This window comes from Electrona antarctica, assembly GCF_951216825.1.
Source record: "Electrona antarctica genome assembly, chromosome: 1".
NCBI classification, from domain to species: Eukaryota; Metazoa; Chordata; class Actinopteri; order Myctophiformes; family Myctophidae; genus Electrona; species Electrona antarctica.
The window spans coordinates 9,409,085-9,433,253 of record NC_136806.1 but is presented as its reverse complement, the minus strand read 5'-3'; the positions used below and the strand labels follow the sequence as shown (position 1 = coordinate 9,433,253).

Genomic DNA, 24,169 nt, shown 5'->3' with positions numbered 1-24,169 from the left:
TTTTATTTTTTTTGTATACATGTACACTGTACAGTATGTGGACCATGGTGACATTGATCAATTCTTGATAAAAAAAAGCTTCTAATATATTATTTAGGCCCCAAAATCTATAAATCTCACACTATTAAGGCAACCGGCCGGTTCCACGCGCTGGAACCGTGCCCTTTTTTCACTTGAGCACCTGCCCCTCTAAATGTCTGTGCACGCCACTGCTTTTGGTGTTAGCATTATGTTATGCTTTAGCTATTGAAAAATAGCAGATCTACAAGCTCGTAGCGCACCACCGAGTGGCGCGCTATGAGCTTGTAGGTCTGCTATTTTTGAAAAATCGAAGAACCACTGACATAGAAACATAGCTTTTTCATAAAACTGTCAGGATGTAGAAGACATTTTTAGAATCTGATCTGATGTCAAAATGGGTTATGTAAACTTACTGCAATGTCGCGATTGCTGTGTCCTCTGATCAAAGGCCCAATCTGTGGCTATTATTTGATGACAGTATGACTGTGAGTGTGATGAAATATGTAGGTCGGAACAATATTACTGTTTCAAGTTCTTGATGTTTTATGTTTTTCACATCTCTTCTCATTTAGGACATGGCTAATAAAGATGTTGATTAATTATGCATGAAGAAACCCATTGGCTCTCGGAATGGCTGTTAAGAGTTGGCAAGATTGATTTACTTTGAGCTTCTGCTTCTAATCTTCCATTAATTAGTGCTCTGTATCTCCTCTGTGTAATAGTGCTGTGTCGCTGAGTCGCTCGCATTAAAGGGAATTGTTTATTTGACTTCAGTTGAGCTTTGAGGGACCGTCTCAAAGCAGACATGATGTCTTATCAGTTTAAGTGGCTTCTACAAAGAATTATTTATTTCAATGACATGCAGCCTTTCATCATCATACACTCATTAGAGTGTACTTTTTTTTTTACATACAGCAAGTATAGTGCAGACTGAGGTTAATTTTAACACGTCATAGCGGCAGAACCCGCGTTCCAGCTCAGTGGCCTTGTGGTTAGAGTGTCCGCCCTGAAACTGGGAGGTCGGGGTTCGATCCCCGGCCGGGTCATACCAAAGACTGTAAAAAATGGGACCCAATGCCTCCCTGCTTAGCACTCAGCATCAATGGGTTGGATTGGGGGTCAAATCTACTAATCAAATGATTCCCGAGCGCGGCGCACGCTGCGGCTCACCGCTCCAAGAGATGGGTCAAATGCGGAGAACAAATTTCACTGCGGTAACGTGTGTGACAAATCGTACGAGTTTGACTTTGACTTCCACGCTATTTAATCCAATATTCAACGCTGCCAGGATTGTTTAATTACCTTTGGAGCATAACGCTGAAGTATTTGCGTCTTTGATCCGTGAAAAAACGCTAGTAAACTAAACACTCCCAGCATTTGTTATTGAGCCGACAAAAAAGCCACTTCCTTGATCCGGGTCACAGACAAAGAGCAAAGTACTGTGTGTGTGACTGTGTGTGTGAGACTGTGTCAAATTTGCACACACACTCCCTGGATGCTAAGGATGAACCTTTTCCAGAACGGCCTGTTATAGCGCCACCAGGAGGCCGACTTTTGAAAAATACATTTTTTGGTATTACTCCTCCAGATTCTGTCCAAAAATCCCGCAAATCGTTACACACTATCTCTATAGTCATGTGTTCAAGCCAGATCTGTCCGATATTTCATATTCCATCCTAATTGGCTAACATTGGCTTTCAAAGTTGGCAGGATTGGCCCGTTTTGAACAAAAAGCCTCAAATCATGAAAGCAGCGTGCAATTTACGTGAAACATTTCACAGACGTTCCTACTAGGCTGAGGAATATATCCCACCCTTTTCACATTGGCCTGTTATAGCGCCACCAACAGGTGGATTTTTGCTAAACACATTTTTGGAACAAAATGACTCAAATCATCCAATTGCCATCCAAGGCGTAAGAAGAAATGGCACGCTTTTCACATTGGCCTATTATAGCGCCACCAGGAGGCCACAACCTGACCTGCCCTGGTGGAGACATGTCCTATTATAGCGCCACCAGGAGGCCACAACCTGACCTGCCCTGGTGGAGACCTGTGCCCCGAGGGGCACTTTATCTAGTTCACTTTGTATTAGGCATGTCCCGATACACTTTTTTCACTTCCGATCCCGATACCTCGATTTCTGTGTTAGCCGATACCGAATACCGATACCAGTGTCGTGATCTCGTGTTGTGTTTATAGCAGATTCCTCACAAATGTGCACTTGCAGTTTGGGCAACTCCAAAGCAAACTCCACATGTCCCAACATTTTATTTACCTGCCATAGTGTCAACCCCTTACCCCTGTGTCGGATCTGTGGTTAGACTGGCATATTCGCCGATACCGATATGACCCGATATGACAAATAAGGGCCGATCCGATACTTTTCCCGATGCCGATACAGTATCGGGACATCTCTACTTTGTATTGGACTCAGTTTTTCAACATATATATTTTTTTAATATTTAACTCATAATGGAAGTGAAAGGCTGAAAGCACAACCAAATGTGGAGTGCAATGTCACATATAGTTGACATACTGGACACCCGGGCGTAGTCCAGATGCAGTAGGCCATATGCATATAATGTATCAGCTGCTGTCTGCCTGCCACTGTACCAATACTGTATGTCAGTGATTTGCGGCTGACGTGACCAGAGTCTATACAGTACACATGTATGCCCCCTGCAACTCTGGGAAGTATACTATGGCCTCTTTACCACGCTATAAAGGTGGGCATGAAGCCATGCTGTTCCCATGACGTCATGCTCAGGACATGGGAGGGGCTTCAGCGCACGGGTCCATCCATCATGGACATGTGAAGGGTTCACAAGCAGAGGCAGGAGAGGCTTCTGGGTAGGAATGATGGGAGGCAGGTTGACCTGCAGAGGGGACAGAGCACCCCAGGGGGAGGAGAGAGATAGAGAGAGAGAGAGAGAGAGAGAGGAGAGAGTATTTGGATATTTGGGGGATGAAGGCATGCAGCAGAGGTGTATTTCACTGACCTGTCAGCAGCATTCCAATTACTGCATGTGCACAGTGGTGGAAAAAGTATTTATTTTTGCTTAAGTAAAAAGTATCAAAACCTTATGGTAGAAATAGTCTGTTACGTAAGTACAAGTTCGGTATTCAAAACAAAACAAAAATATGTTTAATAATAATCGATATCTTCAAAGTACCTAGTAGCTAAAGATTACAATGGATCATCAAAGGTAGAGCCCTGGGGTACCCCTGTCCGTCTATGTATATTCAGGAGTTAACAAGAAAGCACACACAACAGGCAAATGTTTTCTTACACATTCTGTTATGAAGGTTATACCAATAACACGTTGCATGACCACCGCGAGTGTTGAGTGATTCCCGTAAAACCTGCCCTGCGTTTGATTCATATCTAGATCACGTATTTAGACCGTGTTATTAGGTGAACCTGTCTTGTTTACATTACCACTAGGTTTAGCTCTGTTTTGCAAATATCACTTCAGCGGGAGTTATATCACGTCTGTTGTCTATGTTCTTGTACTCTATGCTATATGGACTCACTACTAGTACATAGATGAATTTATGTGCACTAACTGTACCTCCAGTAGGCAGAAGGAGCGAGTGCATTCTCCGGCAGCGGCAATCAGACCGCCGGAGTTATGGGCGTCACCTGCCGGGGACGGAGGGAACGATTATGACACTCCACCGCTGCTCCGTTCCGCGGCAGTGTCGGTCTGTTCGGCGGCCGACGAGACATGCGTTGCCGGTTAAAAATCACCCGTGTGTTCCCTGTGAGCTTAGGCTTAGGGTTTGGGGTAGGGTGTCAGCGTCGCTGGTTAAAACCCACCCGTAGCTCTAGGGTGTCAGCGTCACTGGTTAAAACTCACCCGTAGCTCTAGGGTGTCAGCGTCGCTGGTTAAAACTCACCCGTAGCTCTAGGGTGTCAGCGTCGCTGGTTAAAACTCACCCGTAGCTCTAGGGTGTCAGCGTCGCTGGTTAAAACTCACCCGTAGGTCTAGGGTGTCAGCGTCGCTGGTTAAAACTCACCCGTAGCTCTAGGGTGTCAGCGTCACTGGTTAAAACTCACCCGTAGGTCTAGGGTGTCAGCGTCGCTGGTTAAAACTCACCCGTAGCTCTAGGGTGTCAGCGTCGCTGGTTAAAACTCACCCGTAGCTCTAGGGTGTCAGCGTCGCTGGTTAAAACTCACCCGTAGCTCTAGGGTGTCAGGGTCGCTGGTTAAAACTCACCCGTAGCTCTAGGGTGTCAGTGTCGCTGGTTAAAACTCACCCGTAGCTCCTGACATGCGCTGCCGGTTAAAAATAAGCCGTGGCTTCCCTGTGAGTTTAGGGTTAGGGTTTGGGGTAGGGTGTCGGACTGATGCCGCCGAGAAACACTGCCGCCGTGGATGTTGTCGGCAATTGGTGGCGACTCCGCGCCATCAGCCGCTGACGGAAAATGCACTCGCTCTCCCTCCCAGTAGGTGTTTAGGGCGTTCAATAAAATAGTGCAGCGATTGTCAACCATTGCTGGGACCCCCCTGTGGGCCATGAGGATATTGCAAGTGGGCCCCCAAAATTTAAATAACTGGCGAAACACTAAGAATTTAAACCATTTTGGGCGGGAACCCCTTTTGGTGTTTTAAACATTATGTTATAATTTAGCTATTGAAAAATAGCAGATCTACAAGCTCACTTGTAGATCCACTCGGTGGCACGCTACGAGCTTGTAGGTCTGCTATTTTTGAAAAATCGTGAAAATATTTATTTCAGAAAACTGAAGGATTTAGAAGAATCTTTTTAAATGTTGAGGTCAGGCCTAAATGGGTTAATGATAATGTAACATTGATAGACAAAAATGATGTAAAAATAGTTATGGTATTTTTCTTTTATTAAAACCTTGAAAAACAGAGTTTTCATTGTGATACGGATAAATACGTTCGTTCCATTGATCCAAGCCGGAACACAATCGATTTAATAAACGTGCTCTGAAAATGCACGGACCACCCATTCATTGACCACTTGACACGGCGCGTGTCTTGACACGGCGCGTGTCAAGTGAAATGAACAATTAAGAGTGGTTTGTTGCTGGTTATGGTTATCATTTAAATGCCAATCCCAGTTGCAAAAGACACGTCTGACACGCTTACCATCAGGAGACGTTCAAGTCTCGTCCGCAGCCAAACAAGCATTGCGAAACATATGGCGCCACTGAGATTCAGCGGCCAAGTCATAAATTCAGTCGGGGGGGCTGAGCTTGGAGTTGTCTGATGTGCACTTTAGAACGCTATACCTGGGAGGCCTGTTGCTAAGCACACTGCCATTCATCTTCTTACAGTGACACAGCCAGCGCACAGATGAAGAATTTCATTTCAAAACCAGATTTCCAGTATTTTAAGGGGGGGGGAAATGACTCATATACTCACAAAAAGGGGCCTGTAGGTAATTTCAGCTGTTGAAAGACTAGATGATGATAACAGACTGGAATCCCCAGTATTACAAAACTATGTTGAACACTTTCCAAAACGTTTATGCAGTAGAAACGAGCTATTAATATACTCACAATCTGCTGTACGAGCTTGAAAAGTCCCAAAATATTAATGAGGACAATAGATCAAGATCAATGTCCCATGATGTCACGCCGCCATTCATCTTCATTTACGCTTACAGTCACTTCTGAGAAATGGCAGATTGCAATTATTTGGCCTGGTGAAAAAAAGTCATTAGGGGACGGGAATGAAGTCCCTCTTTCAAGATACGATAAGGTGTGATAACGCAGTTTCTGGATTATGTCACAACAAGTGAACAACCCCCAGATCAAAAAGAAAGAGGCCAGGCCGATTATCCCATTTTGACCTGAGATCAGATTCTAAAAATGTCTTCTACATCCTGACAGTTTTCTGCTATTTTTCAATAGCTAAAGCATAACATAATGCTAACACCAAAAGGGGTTCCCGCCTAAAATGGATTAACTCATTTGAGCTAACCAGTCCGACATCGAAAATCCCCCCCGGTCTTGTTTTGGGAGATGATGAAAGCATTCTTCTGGCGATCCCTCAAACAAGTCCATATCCAATGGTGGCATGAGCTAAAACAGCACGGGCTTATTGCATCCTTTGTGTCTTGTCATGTTTGTTTGGGATGGCGTAAAGCCTGATTTATACTTCGTCGCACGACAGCCACAAAAATAGAAGATCTACAAGCTTACAGTACAACGTGTTACGGGAGCACATCATGAAAAGAATATTACAGAAAAATATATGTTTGAAAGGCATTGAGATTTGCGTTTTTCCAAATGTACCCTGACCTTAACCCGTTCTGGATGGGAACCCCTTTTGGTGTTTTAACTAAGCATTATGTTATACTTTAGCTATTTAAAAATAGCAGATCTACAAGCTCATAGCGCGCCACCGAGTGGCGCGCTACGAGCTTGTAGGTCTGCTATTTTTGAAAAATCGTGAAAATGCGGCACAAATCTTTGAATATATATTCTTTCAGAGCGAACGTTTTTAACTCAAATCTTTGCTTCTGAGAGGTTCCTGGAATAACATATTTTCAGATGGGGGGGTCGGCGGCCAATTACATATCATTTTTGGGGTCCTTGACATTAAATATTGAGCACCACTGGTCTTTCAGAAAGACATTTAGAAGACTTTTTTTTTTTAATTTCGACTTCAGGCCTAAATGGGTGAATACAATCGGATCAAATGTTTCTGTTTGGATGAATGGGCTGTCAATGGTTGGTAAAATGGATAATATAATATAATAATATATATTCTTTCAGAGCGAACTTTTTTTTTTCTCTCGACGTCAGGCCTAAATGGGTTAAAATATGGTAATGCAATGTCTGAAGGAATGTCCTACAGTACGGTACTTTCAATCTTCTACCCACAGATCTGTTTGCATAGATTGTGTCACTGTTGAAATAAGGAACAGAGTGATTTGGAGACGTGGGGGATTAGCCTGGCAACAATACGGACAGCTCTATCCCAGTTTATATGAACAGGGAAGGAATCGCTAAGAATAGGTATTTCACAATATGAAGCTGAACACATTTTTAGAGACGTGCATTTCTGTTTCTTTTACGCCGTTTACAGGATTAGATAAGGCTTGTCACAGTTTTGTAACGCAGGCCTTATACAGTATATAACAAATGATTAATGAGCGTTCCTCATCTGCATATACATCCTATTTATTTGGTGATGCTATATTTGGAACATTTTGGAAAAACAAACAGCAGTGACTTAACGCATGCTGGGCGGGAACCCTTTTTGGTGTTTGAAGCATCGTGTTATACTTTAGCTAATGAAAAATAGCAGATCTACAAGCTCATAGCGGGGTCCTAGACATGAAAATGTTTGAGAATGACTGACATAGATTAGAAACATAGGGTTTTTCAGAAAACTCAGGTCGAAATGGGCTAAAATGGTCCTGCAGTTTGAGATGCTGCCCTCTATGAGGCACTACACAATGCCCTGGGGCATGTAGGGTGACTACCGTGAGGGCAACTACCCAGCTCTATGAGGCACTACACAATGCCCTGGGGCATGTAGGGTGACTACCGTGAGGGCAACTACCCAGCTCTATGAGGCACTACACAATGCCCTGGGGCATGTAGGGTGACCACCATGAGGGCAACTACCCAGCCCTATGAGGCACTACACAATGCCCTGGGGCATGCAGGGTGACACCGTGAGGGCAACTACCCAGCCCTATGAGGCACTACACAATGCCCTGGGGCATGCAGGGTGACTACCGTGAGGGCAACTACCCAGCCCTCTATGAGGCACTACACAATGCCCTGGGGCATGTAGGGTGACTACCGTGAGGGCAACTACCCAGCCCTATGAGGCACTACACAATGCCCTGGGGCATGCAGGGTGACACCGTGAGGGCAACTACCCAGCCCTATGAGGCACTACACAATGCCCTGGGGCATGCAGGGTGACACCGTGAGGGCAACTACCCAGCCCTATGAGGCACTACACAATGCCCTGGGGCATGTAGGGTGACTACCGTGAGGGCAACTACCCAGCTCTATGAGGCACTACACAATGCCCTGGGGCATGTAGGGTGACTACCGTGAGGGCAACTACCCAGCCCTATGAGGCACTACACAATGCCCTGGGGCATGTAGGGTGACTACCGTGAGGGCAACTACCCAGCCCTATGAGGCACTACACAATGCCCTGGGGCATGTAGGGTGACACCGTGAGGGCAACTACCCAGCCCTATGAGGCACTACACAATGCCCTGGGGCATGTAGGGTGACTACCGTGAGGGCAACTACCCAGCTCTATGAGGCACTACACAATGCCCTGGGGCATGTAGGGTGACTACCGTGAGGGCAACTACCCAGCTCTATGAGGCACTACACAATGCCCTGGGGCATGTAGGGTGACTACCGTGAGGGCAACTACCCAGCCAGCAAGACACGTCTTCCACCAACACCATTGTTTTCCTACGGTATGGCACGCTTGGTGTGCACTTTGATAAGCAGGAGCACCATGTAGCCCACTAGTGTATATCCCAAAGCACAAGAGTTCTTAAAAAGTTCTATACCTTGAGTCAATGTCACTGTGGAAAGGAGATATCAGGTGGCGAACTTAAAAGAGGGTCCAAGGCAGCTCTGTCCAGTTGAAGTAGAAAAAAATCCTTTATTTAATTAATTCATTCAAAACAAGGGTTAAAAACACAACGTGTTTCGGCCTGCATGGGCCTTCATCAGGGTCAACTGAGTGTATATATATATGTCTAGTGTTTAATTAAAGGGGCTGGGCGATATGACTTCAAATCAATGCCATGATTATTTCATACTTTGCAGCTCGATTACGGTTAATGAATGAAGACATAAAAGTGAGGACGCGAATTGTGTTTGGCCAGAATGAGATGATGTGTATGATGATAAGAGCGACTCCCCTCACTTCACCTATGTGTGCCAGTCATAGAGTATATAAAAGGATAGAGACTGATCTGGCGCGAAGCTCCGTCCCCTCCGCTATTCATGTCAGTGGAAGTTGCTCAGTGGCGTTTTGAAGCACCCGGAAGAGCCTTCTACTTCCGCCTTTTTTTCGATTTGGGCACCAATATTTGGTGCCCAAAATGCGGAAGTGCAAACGTGCTCAAAGCCCAGCTGCACGGGGTTTCCCAATCATACTTCCACGGGTCCGCCTGCAGTCCCTCCTCTTACCACTAGGGCCCAGTGCTTCAACGTTGGAAAGCCTCACTGGCCCCTTGGTGCCAGTGCCAAAGCCTTGCTTGCGGCACACACAAAGAAGGCTGCATGGCTGGACTGTAGAAAAGAATACCAGCACTTGCGTAGTATCCTGGAAGGATTTAAGCTTTATTTTGTTTCCCCCCAGCATCAAACAGTCTGGACGTTTCGGCCCAAGAGCCTATGACGCTGAGGAAGGCTCTCGGGCCGAAACGTCAGTGTAGACTCTACACTGTTGTTTGCTGCTGGGGGGAAACAAAATAAAGCTTAAATCCTTCCAGGATACTACGGTACGTGAGTGCTGGTATTCTTTTCTACAGTCTGGCCCCTTTTCCACCGGTTGTGGAACCGGTTCAGTTCTTTTTGGTTTTTAGTCCATGAGCCAGAGCTCCAAATTGGAACGTTAATTATGAATTGAGTGGAGCAAAACCATACCTATATTAGATTGTTATCACCATGAAACTTCCCCAATTGAGTACTTACACGAAGACAATGATTTATTGTATTACAAATTTTACATTTTGAAATATGCAAATGAGGCATTATGTAGGAAAATATGCAAAATAATCGGAAATATGAAAAAGCTACTACTGTGGAAGGGTTATCAAGTATTAATTTACTTGTATTGATCCTATAAACAATTTAATATAGGTCTAGTTTGCCCACCAATTTTGGAGATCTGGCTCATGGACTAAAAACCAAAAAGAACTGAACCGGTTCCCATTGGGAACCAACCGGTGGAAAGGGGATCTCTGTATCTTCCAGAACCGTACACCCGTGAGATTATGACGTGGAAATATACTCAACCGAGTGCTTGCTTTTGCTTTCTTCTTTGGTTGTTGAATATGAACGCACCCCATGTCTCTCTCTCTGCTCCCCAGGAAACCTATCCAAGACCTGCACTGGAGACGGCTGGCCGCAGTTGAACCCGTTCTCCTACGTGTTGGACTGTGGCTACAATCCTAACAGCACCGATGACGTCGAGGCGGCCGCGGTAGGTACTCCATGTACCACTTTTGGTCCCTTTATTGTTTATTGTTTCCTACATGATTGATTGATTGATTGATTGATTGATTGATTGGGTAAAAACAAATTTCTTTCAGTAATTTCTTGAAGAAATCATAGAAAAATGCTACTAGAGATCCTAGTAGCCTAGTAAACTATTTTCACTAGTTTGTGTCCCAGGGAGAGATAAAATGTCTCTTTTGGGTCGCAGGCTAAAAAGTTGGGGTGCAGTGGCTATATACTATAGAAAGCATAAAGTATTTGACCCCTTCGTATAAGAACGAATTCTATCTTGGGATATCTATGAACTGTGACTTGACCTGTTGTGCTTTATCTTAAAATGCACTTATGTATGTTGACATGGTGTCACTGTGCCTAACTACTATTGTAACTAACAAACAATACAAATACAAATCTAACTTATTGATTTTCTATACATCTATTTAACATTTAATATTCATTTTACTTGCTAAATATCATATTAACACCAGAGCAAAGCACATTTTTAAATTAAACTTCTTCTGAACCCAATGCCATATGTTACCAAGCATGTAGCTACCTGTAGTTTTTGAGGCATCGCCATTTTCTGTATCATACTATATTTAGTTGTTAGTCACAAGGGGTTACACTAAAACACTAGTGGACACAGGTTTCTATGATCGGATATTGAAAACAATTTAAGAATTGAATGACCAGACCAATACACTTCTAGGGAAAATAAATGTTATAAATGTAACTCCATGACCAAGAGTTTCTATTCGATTTTCGTTGTATGGATGCATTCAGGGGCTGTTTTTTTTTTTTAGAACGTGACATAGTCTCTAGTCGACGAGCCAAGCTTCAACAAAAAAAACAACACAGGCGCTGCACGACCTGTAACACTAGCGCATTTCTCAACGCCGCCCGTCTCCTGTTGAATCTGCATATACGCGCGGTGCGCGCTGATCTTATTCTGTGGACTACATGTGGCTCTTGGGCTTGGCATATTCTCCAAAGTAAAACAAATAATAATAACGCTAAAGTAGAATCCATAGCAAACTAATATAACACGGCACTGGAGCACAGAACTGACTCACAGTGAATAGCAGGCTGACAGTGAAGTAACGGCAAAGAGGGAATGCAATGCAGTGTGTCTGGATTTATTGGAGACAATGTCGCAGAGTTGATGGTCAGTGTCCGTGCGCGCCAGCCATCAAGCACACCGCTACCTGGACCTGGAGGATCAAAGTGTGTTATGCAAGTGTACCCGGGTGCGCTGTTGAATCTCAGGCAATGTGAATCATGGCCAGCGGGGGATGAGGCAACCGTATTCAGAAACGGTTCAAATGAAACAGACTCAGTCCGTCTCAGTGTGAATCCCCTATCGGATAAACTAAAGACCTCTTGCACTATTTCATGTGCCTCAACCATGATTTATGTTTATGCACACCAGTGTTGCATGCCGCAAATACAATATCTACAACCTAAGAACATGTTGAGTTTGTAGATTTGCTCATTTCAAAGCGCGACAAGTATAACAAACATTAGGAGACTTGACAAGTTGTCCATCCATCTGATTCATTCATTCACCCTTTATTGATTTTCTCGGAAATACATTGAGGGCAAGTCCTCGTTTTCAATGATGCAGAGATTACGAAAGGCATAACACTAATAATAACAATAATAATAATAATATAATAATAATATAAAAAATGAGAACAGCAGGATAAAATTAGCAAAGAAAAAATATAGTATGAAAACAATAATGAGATCTTAAAGCAATGACAATTTTAGAACAACAAGATTAGCGAGCACGTTTTTTAAATTGCCCCAGTGAGATCATGTCGTTCATTTTTAAAGTGCATTGTGATTGATTCTAGGTAAAGGGAGCACTATGTTTTATGAATGGAAGTATTTGGCTTTAACAGTGATGAAATATATGACATTGATTTATTTAACGGAGCTTTATAAATGTTCGTGTACCAATAATGGTCTCATCTCAATGGAGAGAGAGGGCCAAACCAACTTTAGTGCAGAAAGTGCAATAGTGTGTATTTATTATATGGGTCACCTGTGATGAACCATTGGAGCAGATGGTAGATGGCATCTCAGGGCTTAATCCATTTTGGGCGGGAACCCCCTTTGGTGTTTTAAGCATTATGTTATACTTTAGCTATTGAAAAATAGCAGATCTACGAGCTTGTAGATCTGCTATTTTTCACTTGTAGATCTGCTATTTTTGAAAAATCGTGAAAATGTGCCTGAAATCATTGAATATATATTCTTTCAGAGTGAATGTTTTTAACTCAAATCTTTGCTTCCGAGGGGTCCCTGGAACTACATATTCTCAGATGGTGGTCAGCGGCCAATTACATATAGTTTCTGGGGTCCTTGACATGGAATATTGAGCACCACTGAGATAGAAACATGAGGTTTATCAGAAAACTGTCAGCATTTAGAAGACATTTTCTAAATTTCGAAGTCTGGTCAAAATGGGTTAAGGGCGGTAGCAGCAGCATGTCTATATATGTTATCCCCAGAGTCTGTAAGACTGAAAGTAGGACAAAGCAAAGGGAAAGAGATTTATTTCAATAAAGTAGACAATCAGTAGGCGATCAGGTACTGAATGTGGAACTTGAAGGTGAATTTTCCATGGATCCATATGCCCAGATATTTATAATGTTCAAGGTTTCTTTATTTTGTCTCCCAAGGGAGAAATTTGTCTTGGACCCCAAGGACCCGCCCTGCAGCATACAATACAATACAATACAATACAATACAATACAATACAATACAATACAATACAATACAATACAATACAATACAATACAATACAATACAATACAATACAATACAATACAATACAATACAATACAATACAATACAATACAATACAATACAATACAATACAATACAATACAATACAATACAATACAATACAATACAATACAATACAATACAATACAAGACAACAAAGGCACACAGTGACCCGTACAACATTAAAAAAACCCACACACCAACATACTTAGTGCAAAAGAGGAAGAACATCACCTCATAACCTTCGACCCCTACCCTGTCTATGCCCTCTGCAAGGACTCTGTTAAGGAGTGTGATTGACAGGGACAAAGGAATGCTTGTACCTATTATATTTGCACGCATGGACCTCGTAACTCCTACCTGATGGCATTAGCCGATACTCAGGGTATAGGAGGTCAGACACACTTTTCTGCCTTGCCTCATGTTGTTCTCTACACCAGGGGTTCTCAACGTTTTTGGCCGGGGACCCCCGGAAATGCTTTGGCAATGTCTCGGGACCCCCGCCCCGCCCCCTCCCGACCCCCAATATAAATTGACTGCTACAATAACCTTAAACCATTTTGGGCGGGAACCCCTTTTGGTGTTTTAAGCATTGTTATAATTTAGCTATTGAAAAATAGCAGATCTACAAGCTCATAGCGCGCCACCGAGTGGCGCGCTATGAGCTTGTAGGTCTGCTATTTTTGAAAAATCCTGAAAAAAAACTTTAAAAAAAAACTTTTTTTTTCTTTTTTTTTGAAAATAATTTGGGGACCCCCCAAAATAATTTGGCGACCCCCTGAGGGGTCGCGACCCACGGGTTGAGAACCCCTGCTCTACACTGTCAACACATTCACTATCCGGTGGACCGACATTTTGAGGTCTGACGTCGACCCCGATTTTGGAGAGTCCTAGAAACACCGATTACCAAAAGTTGTTTGACCGAAATTGTTTTGAACATTTCTCCTATGACATAATATAGACATGTTGAAAGTGGTTAAAAATCGGACGTACATCGGCTGCATAATTCCCAATACAGATGTTATCTAAAAAGTCAAATAATGGCCAATATATCCACTAAAACGATATATTAGTCTCTATAGGGTCAACTGATTGATTGATTTTTGAGGGGTGCTAGCCGCTCCTATGTCCAGCCTTTAGTGTGCGTGTAAACACAAACTTTGTCCTGACACAAACATTAAAGGTCATTGATAATGAATGGCCGGTTGTGTAAACAGAACACAAACATTAAAGGTCATTGATAATGAATGGCCAGTTGTGTAAACAGAACACAAACATTAAAGGCCATTGATAATGAATGGCCGGTTGTGTAAACAGAACACAAACATTAAAGGCCATTGATAATGAATGGCCGGTTGTGTAAACAGAACACAAACATTAAAGGTCATTGATAATGAATGGCCGGTTGTGTAAACAGAACACAAACATTAAAGGCCATTGATAATGAATGGCCAGTTGTGTAAACAGAACACAAACATTAAAGGCCATTGATAATGAATGGCCAGTTGTGTAAACAGAACACAAACATTAAAGGCCATTGATAATGAATGGCCAGTTGTGTAAACAGAACACAAACATTAAAGGCCATTGATAATGAATGGCCAGTTGTGTAAACAGAACACAAACATTAAAGGCCATTGATAATGAATGGCCGGTTGTGTAAACAGAACACAAACATTAAAGGCCATTGATAATGAATGGCCGGTTGTGTAAACAGAACACAAACATTAAAGGCCATTGATAATGAATGGCCGGTTGTGTAAACAGAACACAAACATTAAAGGCCATTGATAATGAATGGCCAGTTGTGTAAACGGAACACAAACATTAAAGGCCATTGATAATGAATGGCCAGTTGTGTAAACAGAACACAAACATTAAAAGCCATTGATAATGAAACAGAACACAAACATTAAAAGCTGGACATTTCATCTCATTGGCTGGAATGTACAAGTAAGACGTTTGAACGCGGGAAGCGGACGCAGGTCGTAAATTGCAATAACAACAATTAGAATAAATTACATAACTTTTTTTTTAAATTCTCTTTTTTTTAATTATTTTATTTTTTAAGTTTTTGTACGTTTTTTTGTACGTTTTTTTGTAAGTTTTTTCTTTTTAAGTTTTTTTTTAAGTTAAGTTTTGTGTGTGTGTGTGTGTGTGTGTGTGTGTGTGTGTGTGTGTTTTTTGTGTGTGATACAGCTGCGCCCTCTGGTGGCGGGCGGGTGGTGTTACAGCGTGACACACAGACAGACACACACACACACACACACACACACACACACAGACAGACATGTTCTGCTAGGTCTCATAGTTAGTGTTCGCAATCACTGCGTTCGCAATTATGATCTAGGATGTTATGCTAAGAGCGCCCCTCACTTCACACAGGTGTGATTCTTCTTTATTTAAGTGTCATGCTTCCAAGGAAGCCCAGCCCATATTGTATGGACTTACAGGACACTTTTACTTACATTTTACTTAAAACAATGACAATAAACATGACAGTTCGCAGACAATGATCAACTGAATACTAAACTAACTAAAACACCCAAACTTCTTACATGGCAGATTACATCATTATAATTCTACAACATCAAATAAAATACTCCATTGGGCCTGTAACATAACAGGAGACCGGACATGGACCTACTTGAAGAGCTGAGATTGACTTCTACTCCAGGCTCTAGAATCAAACTGTGCCGTCTTAAATACTTAAATAATATTGAATTTTACCAATTCAATCATGTCCTGAACAGCACTGACATAGCTCATTCCAGAATGAGCTATATCTCATGTACAGCACCTCTTCCCAAGCAAGACTGGCAGTGGCCATCTGCAAAAAGAAAAAACTAGATATGCGAATAAAAATCCACCTGCACCTTAGCCTGATTGTCAGACTCTAGCGCTCAGTGGAGTGGGCGGGGTCTTTGGGCTGGAAACCACCTGCACCTGCATTTCCAAGATCAAAGATGTCTGTAATCAAGCATCTGGCAAAATCCACTCAGCAATATTCATACCTGTCAAAAGGAGGAGGAAGTCCTCCTCTGCCACTATCGCACGCACACACACATGCGAGCAGGCGCGCACGCCCGCACGCATGCGCGCGAGCACGCCCGCACGCACGCACGCACGCGAGCAGGTGCGCACGCACGTGAGCAGGCAGGCAGGCACGCACGCACGCACACACACACACGCGCACACACACACACACACACACACACACACACACACACACACACACACACACACACACACACACACACACACACACAGGGGTGGTGCATGTAGTGCTGGGTACTGTACTAACCTGGTGATTGCTCATTCATTAAACTATAGTGTTGCCTTTCAGGGGGAGTTCTATGGAGCGATCAAAGTGGGTTACACCATCGGCCACAGTGTCTCTCTCACCTCTCTGGCCGTCGCCATCATCATACTGTGTACCTTTAGGTGAGTGGACCAATCAGAATGATGCCTGTACAGTCATGTATGCTTTAGGTGAGTGGACCAATCAGAATGATGCCTATACAGTAATGTATGCTTTAGGTGAGTGGACCAATCAGAATGATGCCTATACAGTCATGTATGCTTTAGGTGAGTGGACCAATCAGAATGATGCCTATACAGTAATGTATGCTTTAGGTGAGTGGACCAATCAGAATGATGCCTATACAGTAATGTATGCTTTAGGTGAGTGGACCAATCAGAATGATGCCTATACAGTAATGTATGCTTTAGGTGAGTGGACCAATCAGAATGATGCCTATACAGTAATGTATGCTTTAGGTGAGTGGACCAATCAGAATGATGCCTGTACAGTAATGTATGCTTTAGGTGAGTGGACCAATCAGAATGATGCCTGTACAGTAATGTATGCTTTAGGTGAGTGGACCAATCAGAATGATGCCTATACAGTAATGTATGCTTTAGGTGAGTGGACCAATCAGAATGATGCCTATACAGTAATGTCTGCTTTCCCACTCAGCGATGCCTGTCTGCCTGTCTGTCTGTCTGCCTGTCTGCCTGCCTGTCTGTCTGCCTGGCTGCCTGTCTGTCTGCCGCACACTGAAAATAGCCCATCTATGTTTATCAAACTCTGCATTAACCACCGTTAGACTCTTTGAAAACACACAGCAACTGTCTTTTATTCAACGCCGATTATTATATATCTTATCTTATTTATTATTGCATTTTTTTTCATGTCTCTGATGCATGATTTGGGATTTGTTACTGACACGCCCCCCGAGGCGCTGCTAGAGTCCAGACCGTCTCCGATTGGCTGGCTGTTTCCAGAATGTATAATAATAACGTGCATCCTTAAAACTGCTTCATAAATAAGAGTTTATAAATAAATTGATAGAGATGGCCGTCATTATTCTTTTTTTACACAAATTTAGAAGTTAATTCCGTTCAGTTCACGCTTCTCTCTCTCTCTCTCTCTATTCTTCTCTCTCCCTCCCCCTCTCTCTCTCTCTCTATTCTTCTCTCTCCCTCTCTCTCTCACGTAAACGTGACTTGTGGAAAATTATATCAATTCACAATGCTCATGCACCTCCGGCTCTGTCTCTCTCGGTCTCTCTCTCTCACTCTCCCATTCTCTCTATCGCACACTTAAAAAACCCAAAAACAAACGACTCACATGGCTGATTAGCCTCCATCCATCCATTAATTTATTCACACAATTCACACAACACAAAGCAGTTTTAAGGATGTACGTTATTTGATTCTGGAAACAGCCAGCCAATAGAGAGTATGCACATGCATGATTTTCCCATCAGGCAAAACATTGAGCAGCATGGAGTGTTAGAGTTTGGAAGTGCTCGTTGGAAATCACTCAACCGTCCTGCGTACCACCTCTAAATGTCACATAATGCAGGAGGCAGCAAAATGTTGTGTTATTGAAAACAAGCACTTCCAAACTCTGACACTTTAGAAATATAATCAAATGCAGGGCATTTCTTGACAGAAAGTAGCTCATAACGTTTCTATGGTGGATTTTTATGAAACAAAAACTTTGCAGATAGAAACAGGATAATTCAAGCTTCTCGTACAGCTGCAATGTTGGTGAGTTTAACATTGTTTAATGCAATCAGACAGGACTTTTCTGTTTGGATGAATGGGCTGTCAAGGCCAGAAAGTTGTTTTTTGCCACTCAGTGGCAGCGCCTTGGGGGGGCGTGGTATACCAACCATTTCAGTGCGATTCCAAATCATGCGTCTCCGATAGCTCATGTGTCATGCATTAGGAGGACAATATTAGTCACCAGAACCAGGAACGTGTGTTTTCAATACGTCTAACATGATTAACGTGGAGTTTGAAGCCGAATAGACCTCATGCAGACCTCGGCCATCCTTGTAAGGGTGGTAACTAGCCGCAATTTGCCATTGACAGCCCACACATCCAAACAGAAAAGTCCTTTCTGATTGTATTAAACTACGTCAAACTCACCAACATTGCAGCTGTACGAAAAGCTTGAATTACCCTCTTTCTATCTGCAAAGTGTTTAATAAAAATCCACTGTAGACATGTTATGAGCTACTTTCTGTCAAGAAATTCCTTGCAGGTGATTATTTGTGTTGGGAGTGCTCGTTAGAGATCACTCAGCGGCTCAGCGTATCACCTGTTTTGAATTTGGACATAATGCAGGAGGCAGCCAAACTCTGGCGCTGAATGTCTTGACAGAATGTAGCTCATATTGGCAAAATGGCCGCTGTCTGCATAAGGTCAATAGGCTTAAATTAAGAGAAATATCAAGGAAAATGAAGTATGTTATAAAGGGAATTGCTTCTGATCCATTACATTACCTCCTGTTACAAACTGAAGTGTTTTAGAGAGCATGAGCAGCCATACAAATCAAATGCTCAAGAGCCAGCGTGCGTGCATCCTCTCTAAGCCTGTGTGTGTGTGTGTGTGTGTGTGTGTGTGTGTGTGTGTGTGTGTGTGTGTGTGTGTGTGTGTGTGTGTGTGTGTGTGTGTGTGTGTGTGTGACTGTGTGTGTGTGTGTGTGTGTGACTGTGTATGTGTGTGTGACTGTGTGTGTGACTGTGTGTGTGACTGTGTGTGTGACTGTGTCTGTGTGTGTGACTGTGTGTGTGTGTGTGTGTGTGTGTGTGTGTGTGTGTGTGTGTGTGTGTGTGTGTGTGTGTGTGTGTGTGTGTGTGTGTGTGTGTGTGTGTGTGTGTGTGTGTGTGTGTGTGTGTGTGTGTGTGTGTGTGTGCGCGCGCGCGCGTCCTCACACACCAATCCTCACTAACCCATGTCTGTGGGGAACTGGGGATATGGGCAAAGAGAGTGAGTATGTGGTTGTGAGAGTGCAGTATGTGTGTGTGGTTGTGAGAGTGTGTGTGTGTGTGTGGTTGTGAGAGTGAGTATGTGTGTGTGTGGTTGTGAGAGTGAGTATGTGTGTGTGTGGTTGTGAGAGTGAGACAAGGTTACCATTTCTGTATTGCATTCAAAAGATCAGACGTTATCTATAACTGAATTCATGGCACGCACGACTGTGTGCGTGTGTGTGTGTGTGTGAGCGTGTCTCTGTGCATGTAGACACCAATACGTGTCCCTGCATGACTGTTGTGTGTGCGTGTGCGTGCGTGTGTGCGTGCGTGCATGTAAACAGTGAGTGATGTGTTTATTTCACAGGGTCAGCCAGTGGAGTGAGGTTAGCATATTCCTCGACTGAGGGGTGGTCTGCTCTGCTCACACAGGATGTGCAGCAGAGCATCGGATCTCCCCTGTTTATGTGCAGTAGTTGCAGACTCAACTTTACAGCCAGCTGGTTGTTACCATGTGTCATCACACCCATTCTGACATGGCAGAATGACGAGTAATCATGATTACTCGTCTAATGGGGCTTATACAATCCTCCCCAATCACGTGAGGACATCACTGGCAATATCAAAGGCATTTGTTTGGGAACACTCGGAACACGGTGGAACTCATTTCGCAATAGCTACAATGTGTTGCCTCTGTTATCTCACCGTGTGTTCACTTCACATACGCTCATGTGTCACAGTCACAGACTTTTGTCATTCATTGTACAGTCTACGTCTTGTATTTCTATGTATTGTTCCCTGGTCTAGTTTCCATGGTTCTATGTTTGTTTGCTCCAGCTGTGTCTCATTTTGTAATCAACCCTCATGATGTGTATATCAGTCTTGTTCCCCAGTCAGTCCTTGTTGAGTCATTGTATCCTGTCACCTGTTTCAGTCTGTTTTAAGTTATTCATGTTCACCTTGTCTTCTGTATTAAAACACCAATTCATGGTTTTGAACACTACATGCCTGGCTGTCCCGCGTTTGGGTCCTTACCTCACCTACACGTGACAGATGCCCTTGTTTCATGGCCAGCCATACAGAGTGTCCAATAAAGCTGTTGCTATTCAGGAAAAGGGATGAAAGAGCCAATGTTCCATTGGATCCAAGGCTATTGTTAATACTTGTCATTGGTTCAATAGCCTATATTAGAAATTGGCCTGAGTGGCCTGGGCCGTGGCTCAGCGGTCCAGGCACCTTGGCTGGTAATCCAGTCTGGCAGTGTGCCGCGGGTTCAACTCCCGATCCGACGGTCCTTACTGCATGTCACTCTCCCATCTCTCTCCCCATTTCCTGTCAGCCTACTGTCTGTCCCTCCATAAAAAAATAAAATAAAATAAAGATAGAAGATAAAAAAGATAAAAAAATAAATTGGCCTGAGTGAGGGCTGTCTGTCAGCTCCATATATGGGCAAAAAAGGGGGTATACCCATATACGGGCATCTACTGATTACATCAGGGATCTTCCATGGGGCAAGATCCCTGAAAACGAGTTTTGCTGCTTTTGTATGACAAATAATAGGGCATTCATTTAAGTTGAAATTTGGAGCAACAAGGTTTCTGCCAGACGACGATATGTACCTTTTCAAATATAATGTTTAACCCATTCTGGGCGGGAACCCCTTTTGGTGTTTTAACTAAGCATTATGTTATACTTTAGCTATTGAAAAATAGCAGATCTACAAGCTCATAGCGCGCCACCGAGTGGCGCGCTACGAGCTTGTAGGTCTGCTATTTTTGAAAAATCGTGAAAATGCGGCACAAATCTTTGAATATATATTCTTTCAGAAGACTTTTTATTGTTTTATTTCGACGTCAGGCCTAAATGGGATAAAAGCTTGAATGCTCTCCACACTTAAAGGAGCATTCAGTGATTTGGGTGATTTGGAAAACCACCCAGTCCGCCCCGGTAACAAAATGTGCACATGCACACGCTGTACAGTGGGGGGAAGTGCAACAGGCCAACAGCATGTGCCCCCACTCGATCATGATTGGAGGAAGGCCCCTCTCATCCTGATTGGATGAAGGCTTTGCCACCCGCCACCAAAACTGAAACTAGGGTTTTTTGACCCCAGGGGCTCACTGGGGACAGGGAGGAACTCCTTATATGGTCAGCACACTCTATGGTAGGGAGGATTATCAAAAAAAAAAAGGGAAAAAAAGTAATATTTGAATGAAGTGAAATCACTGAATATACCTTTAACACTGATCCTGTATGTTCTCTCATAGGAAGCTGCACTGTACGAGGAACTACATCCACATGAATCTGTTTGTGTCGTTCATCCTGAAAGCCATCGCTGTGTTCATCAAGGACGTGGTTCTGTATGAGGTCGGTGAAACCGAGAACTTCTGCAACTCCTCTGTGAGTACTTACTTCTTCACAATTTCTCCATTTAGTCTAGGGCTTTACACAGTCTATTTGTTTTCTTTGTGCCCTTCTTCAAAATTTCAGCATTGTAGATGGTGTTATGCATAATTTATTAGCCTGGGCAGCATTCCTTTTCGGGTTTATGATTTTATTAACCTCGTGTCCTCCGAGGTGGAATGTAATGCACAATCTATGTAAAGCGCCTTGGATAAAGGCGCTATATAAATGCACCATTTACCATTTACCATTTGTTACAAAATTGCTGTGTGACCCGGTCGGGAGCGGATGATATCGTTACGTCACGTTGTATTCATTGTTTTGTAGTCATCAGGCCGGAACCCTCAATCTGGAACTTCCTTTCTCCAAACCGATTTTTCCCAATAAAAGCCGCAGTCTACGAGAGAACGAGGCACGCTTTTATTGTTGTTATTTTATTGTTTGAGGGAAAGGAAGTTCCACATTGATGGTTCTGGCTTGATGACTACAAAACAATGACTACAACATGACGTAAGGGATCCGCTCCCGACCGGATCACACGGCAATTTTGTAACACAGACCAGGCTTTCCAGGTTAATAATTCATACTCTGTCGCTGCGTGCCGAAACTAGCAAATTGCCTATTCGACATGGTACACACGCACGACACTAACGAAAGACAAAGTATAAACCAGGCTTATAAGTCTCATTTATGAGCTGCAGCAAAACTCTATCCCCTGAGTTGTTGCACAAGCTTTCTTTCCTCTTGGCGTCTGTATCATTACTCAACCGGCGCTGTTAGTTTTAAATGCTTTGTCTTAGGAGTTTGCTTAGCAGTGATCATTCAGGAACTCCTGGGTGTAGCAGTGTTTGTCGAGGCCTTAAGCTCCTCTGACCAGTGTTTCCAACGACATACACCTGTTCCACCAGGAAGTCTGGAGAGTTTACGTTTACTGTTGTGTGTTTGCATACTTTAGTTTAGCCTGAGTGAGGACTGGAAAAAAAGTTAAAGGACCACTTCGCCAATTTTCAACTTATCTTCCTATAATTGGTCCTAACTAATGTTCATGATAAAATACCACAATTCTTTCCTACTCAGTCTGTGTCTCATAGGAAGGCTGTGTGCAGTTCAGAAACCCGTCCACCAGTGACATCATCGATGGTGAATCCAAGCTAATAGAAACGGCAGGCTTTCTTTTCCTGAAAAGTTGCAATGCAAAAGTTGAAGCCATCGTTCTAACGATATTAAAAATCTAAATATATTTTAAAACAAATGTTGTTTAAAAAAAATATGCCTAATGATGATGTCACTGGTGGACGGGTGTCCGAACTGCCCAAAGCCCTCCTATGAGACACAGACTGAGTAGGAAAAAATGGTGGTGTTTTATCATGAACATTAGTGAGGACCAATTATATGAAGAGATGTTGAAAAGTGGTGAAGTGGTCCTTTAAGGGCTTTCTCGATCACTTTAACCCATTTAGGCCTGACGTCGAAAGAAAAAAAAAAGTCTTCTGAAAGAATATATTCAAAGATTTGTGCCGCATTTTCATGATTTTTCAAAAATAGCAGACCTACAAGCTTGTAGATCTGCTATTTTTCAATAGCTAAAGTATAACATAATGTTGTTGTTGGTGTTTTAATGCGTTAAAACACCATAAGGGGTTCCCGCCCAGAATGAGTTAAAACATGACAGCACCACAGTAGCGAAACTACAGTCTGAAGGACAATATTAATACTTCAGAATAAACTACTGTAGAAATATAACATTTCTAATAATCCTTATATATTTTTTGTCAAACCGAGTCTTTTCATTTACCTTCATATTTTTATAACACTTTATAAGACACGGGAAGGTTTTTAATGTTCTGCAAGTGATGCTCATTATCATGTCCTCTAGGTACACACATTATACTGGTCCTACTAGTCCAAACACAGCTGCTAGTGCTCTAAAAGGCCCCCGAAGCGCTCCAGCCAAACATGAGGTGGTAGAAAATGAGATTATGTACTTGTTCTACATGAACTCCAGGGCAGGACAGCACTAGACCAATAGGATCCGGACTGTACACCTAGCTGGTACTGATGATCATTTTCATATTCACGTTTGAATCCTTATATCCATCCAAGTTGGCCGTTGCAATTGCATGTTGCATAATTATTCTGAAAATGTATTACAGCAGTCTTACACTAACACACTAGCCATATGGAGGGCTTAATAGTCTGGTATAAAAAATAAAATAAAAACAACAACAAAAAAACCCCACATACCGGTATTAAAAGTATTATCTTTTATGCTCGGGTCTGCAAATTTGAGCTGATAAACTTTGGCCACAAGCTCATTTCTTCTAGCCTGGCGCGGCCAGACTCCTGACACGACCAGACTCCTGGCGCGGCCAGACTCCTGGCACAACCAGACTCCTGGCGCGACCAGACTCCTGACACGACCAGACTCCTGACACGACCAGACTCCTGGCGCGACCAGACTCCTGACACGACCAGACTCCTGACACGACCAGAC

General features: G+C 43.1%; 2 protein-coding genes across 2 annotated transcripts in view; both read left to right on the top strand.

The window, feature by feature from the left end:
- The window catches only part of LOC306929686 (crystallin J1A-like), a 163,672-nt gene that overhangs the window by 50,596 nt on the left and 88,907 nt on the right, over positions 1-24,169 (top strand). The window lies entirely within an intron of this gene.
- LOC306929666 (vasoactive intestinal polypeptide receptor-like) overlaps positions 1-24,169 on the top strand; it is a 46,788-nt gene that overhangs the window by 7,273 nt on the left and 15,346 nt on the right. Inside the window, exons 4-6 of the mRNA XM_079510290.1 lie at positions 10,087-10,199; positions 16,353-16,450; positions 21,540-21,672. Of these exons, the coding sequence (XP_079366416.1) occupies positions 10,087-10,199; positions 16,353-16,450; positions 21,540-21,672 (344 nt within the window). The remainder of the gene's footprint in view (positions 1-10,086; positions 10,200-16,352; positions 16,451-21,539; positions 21,673-24,169) is intronic.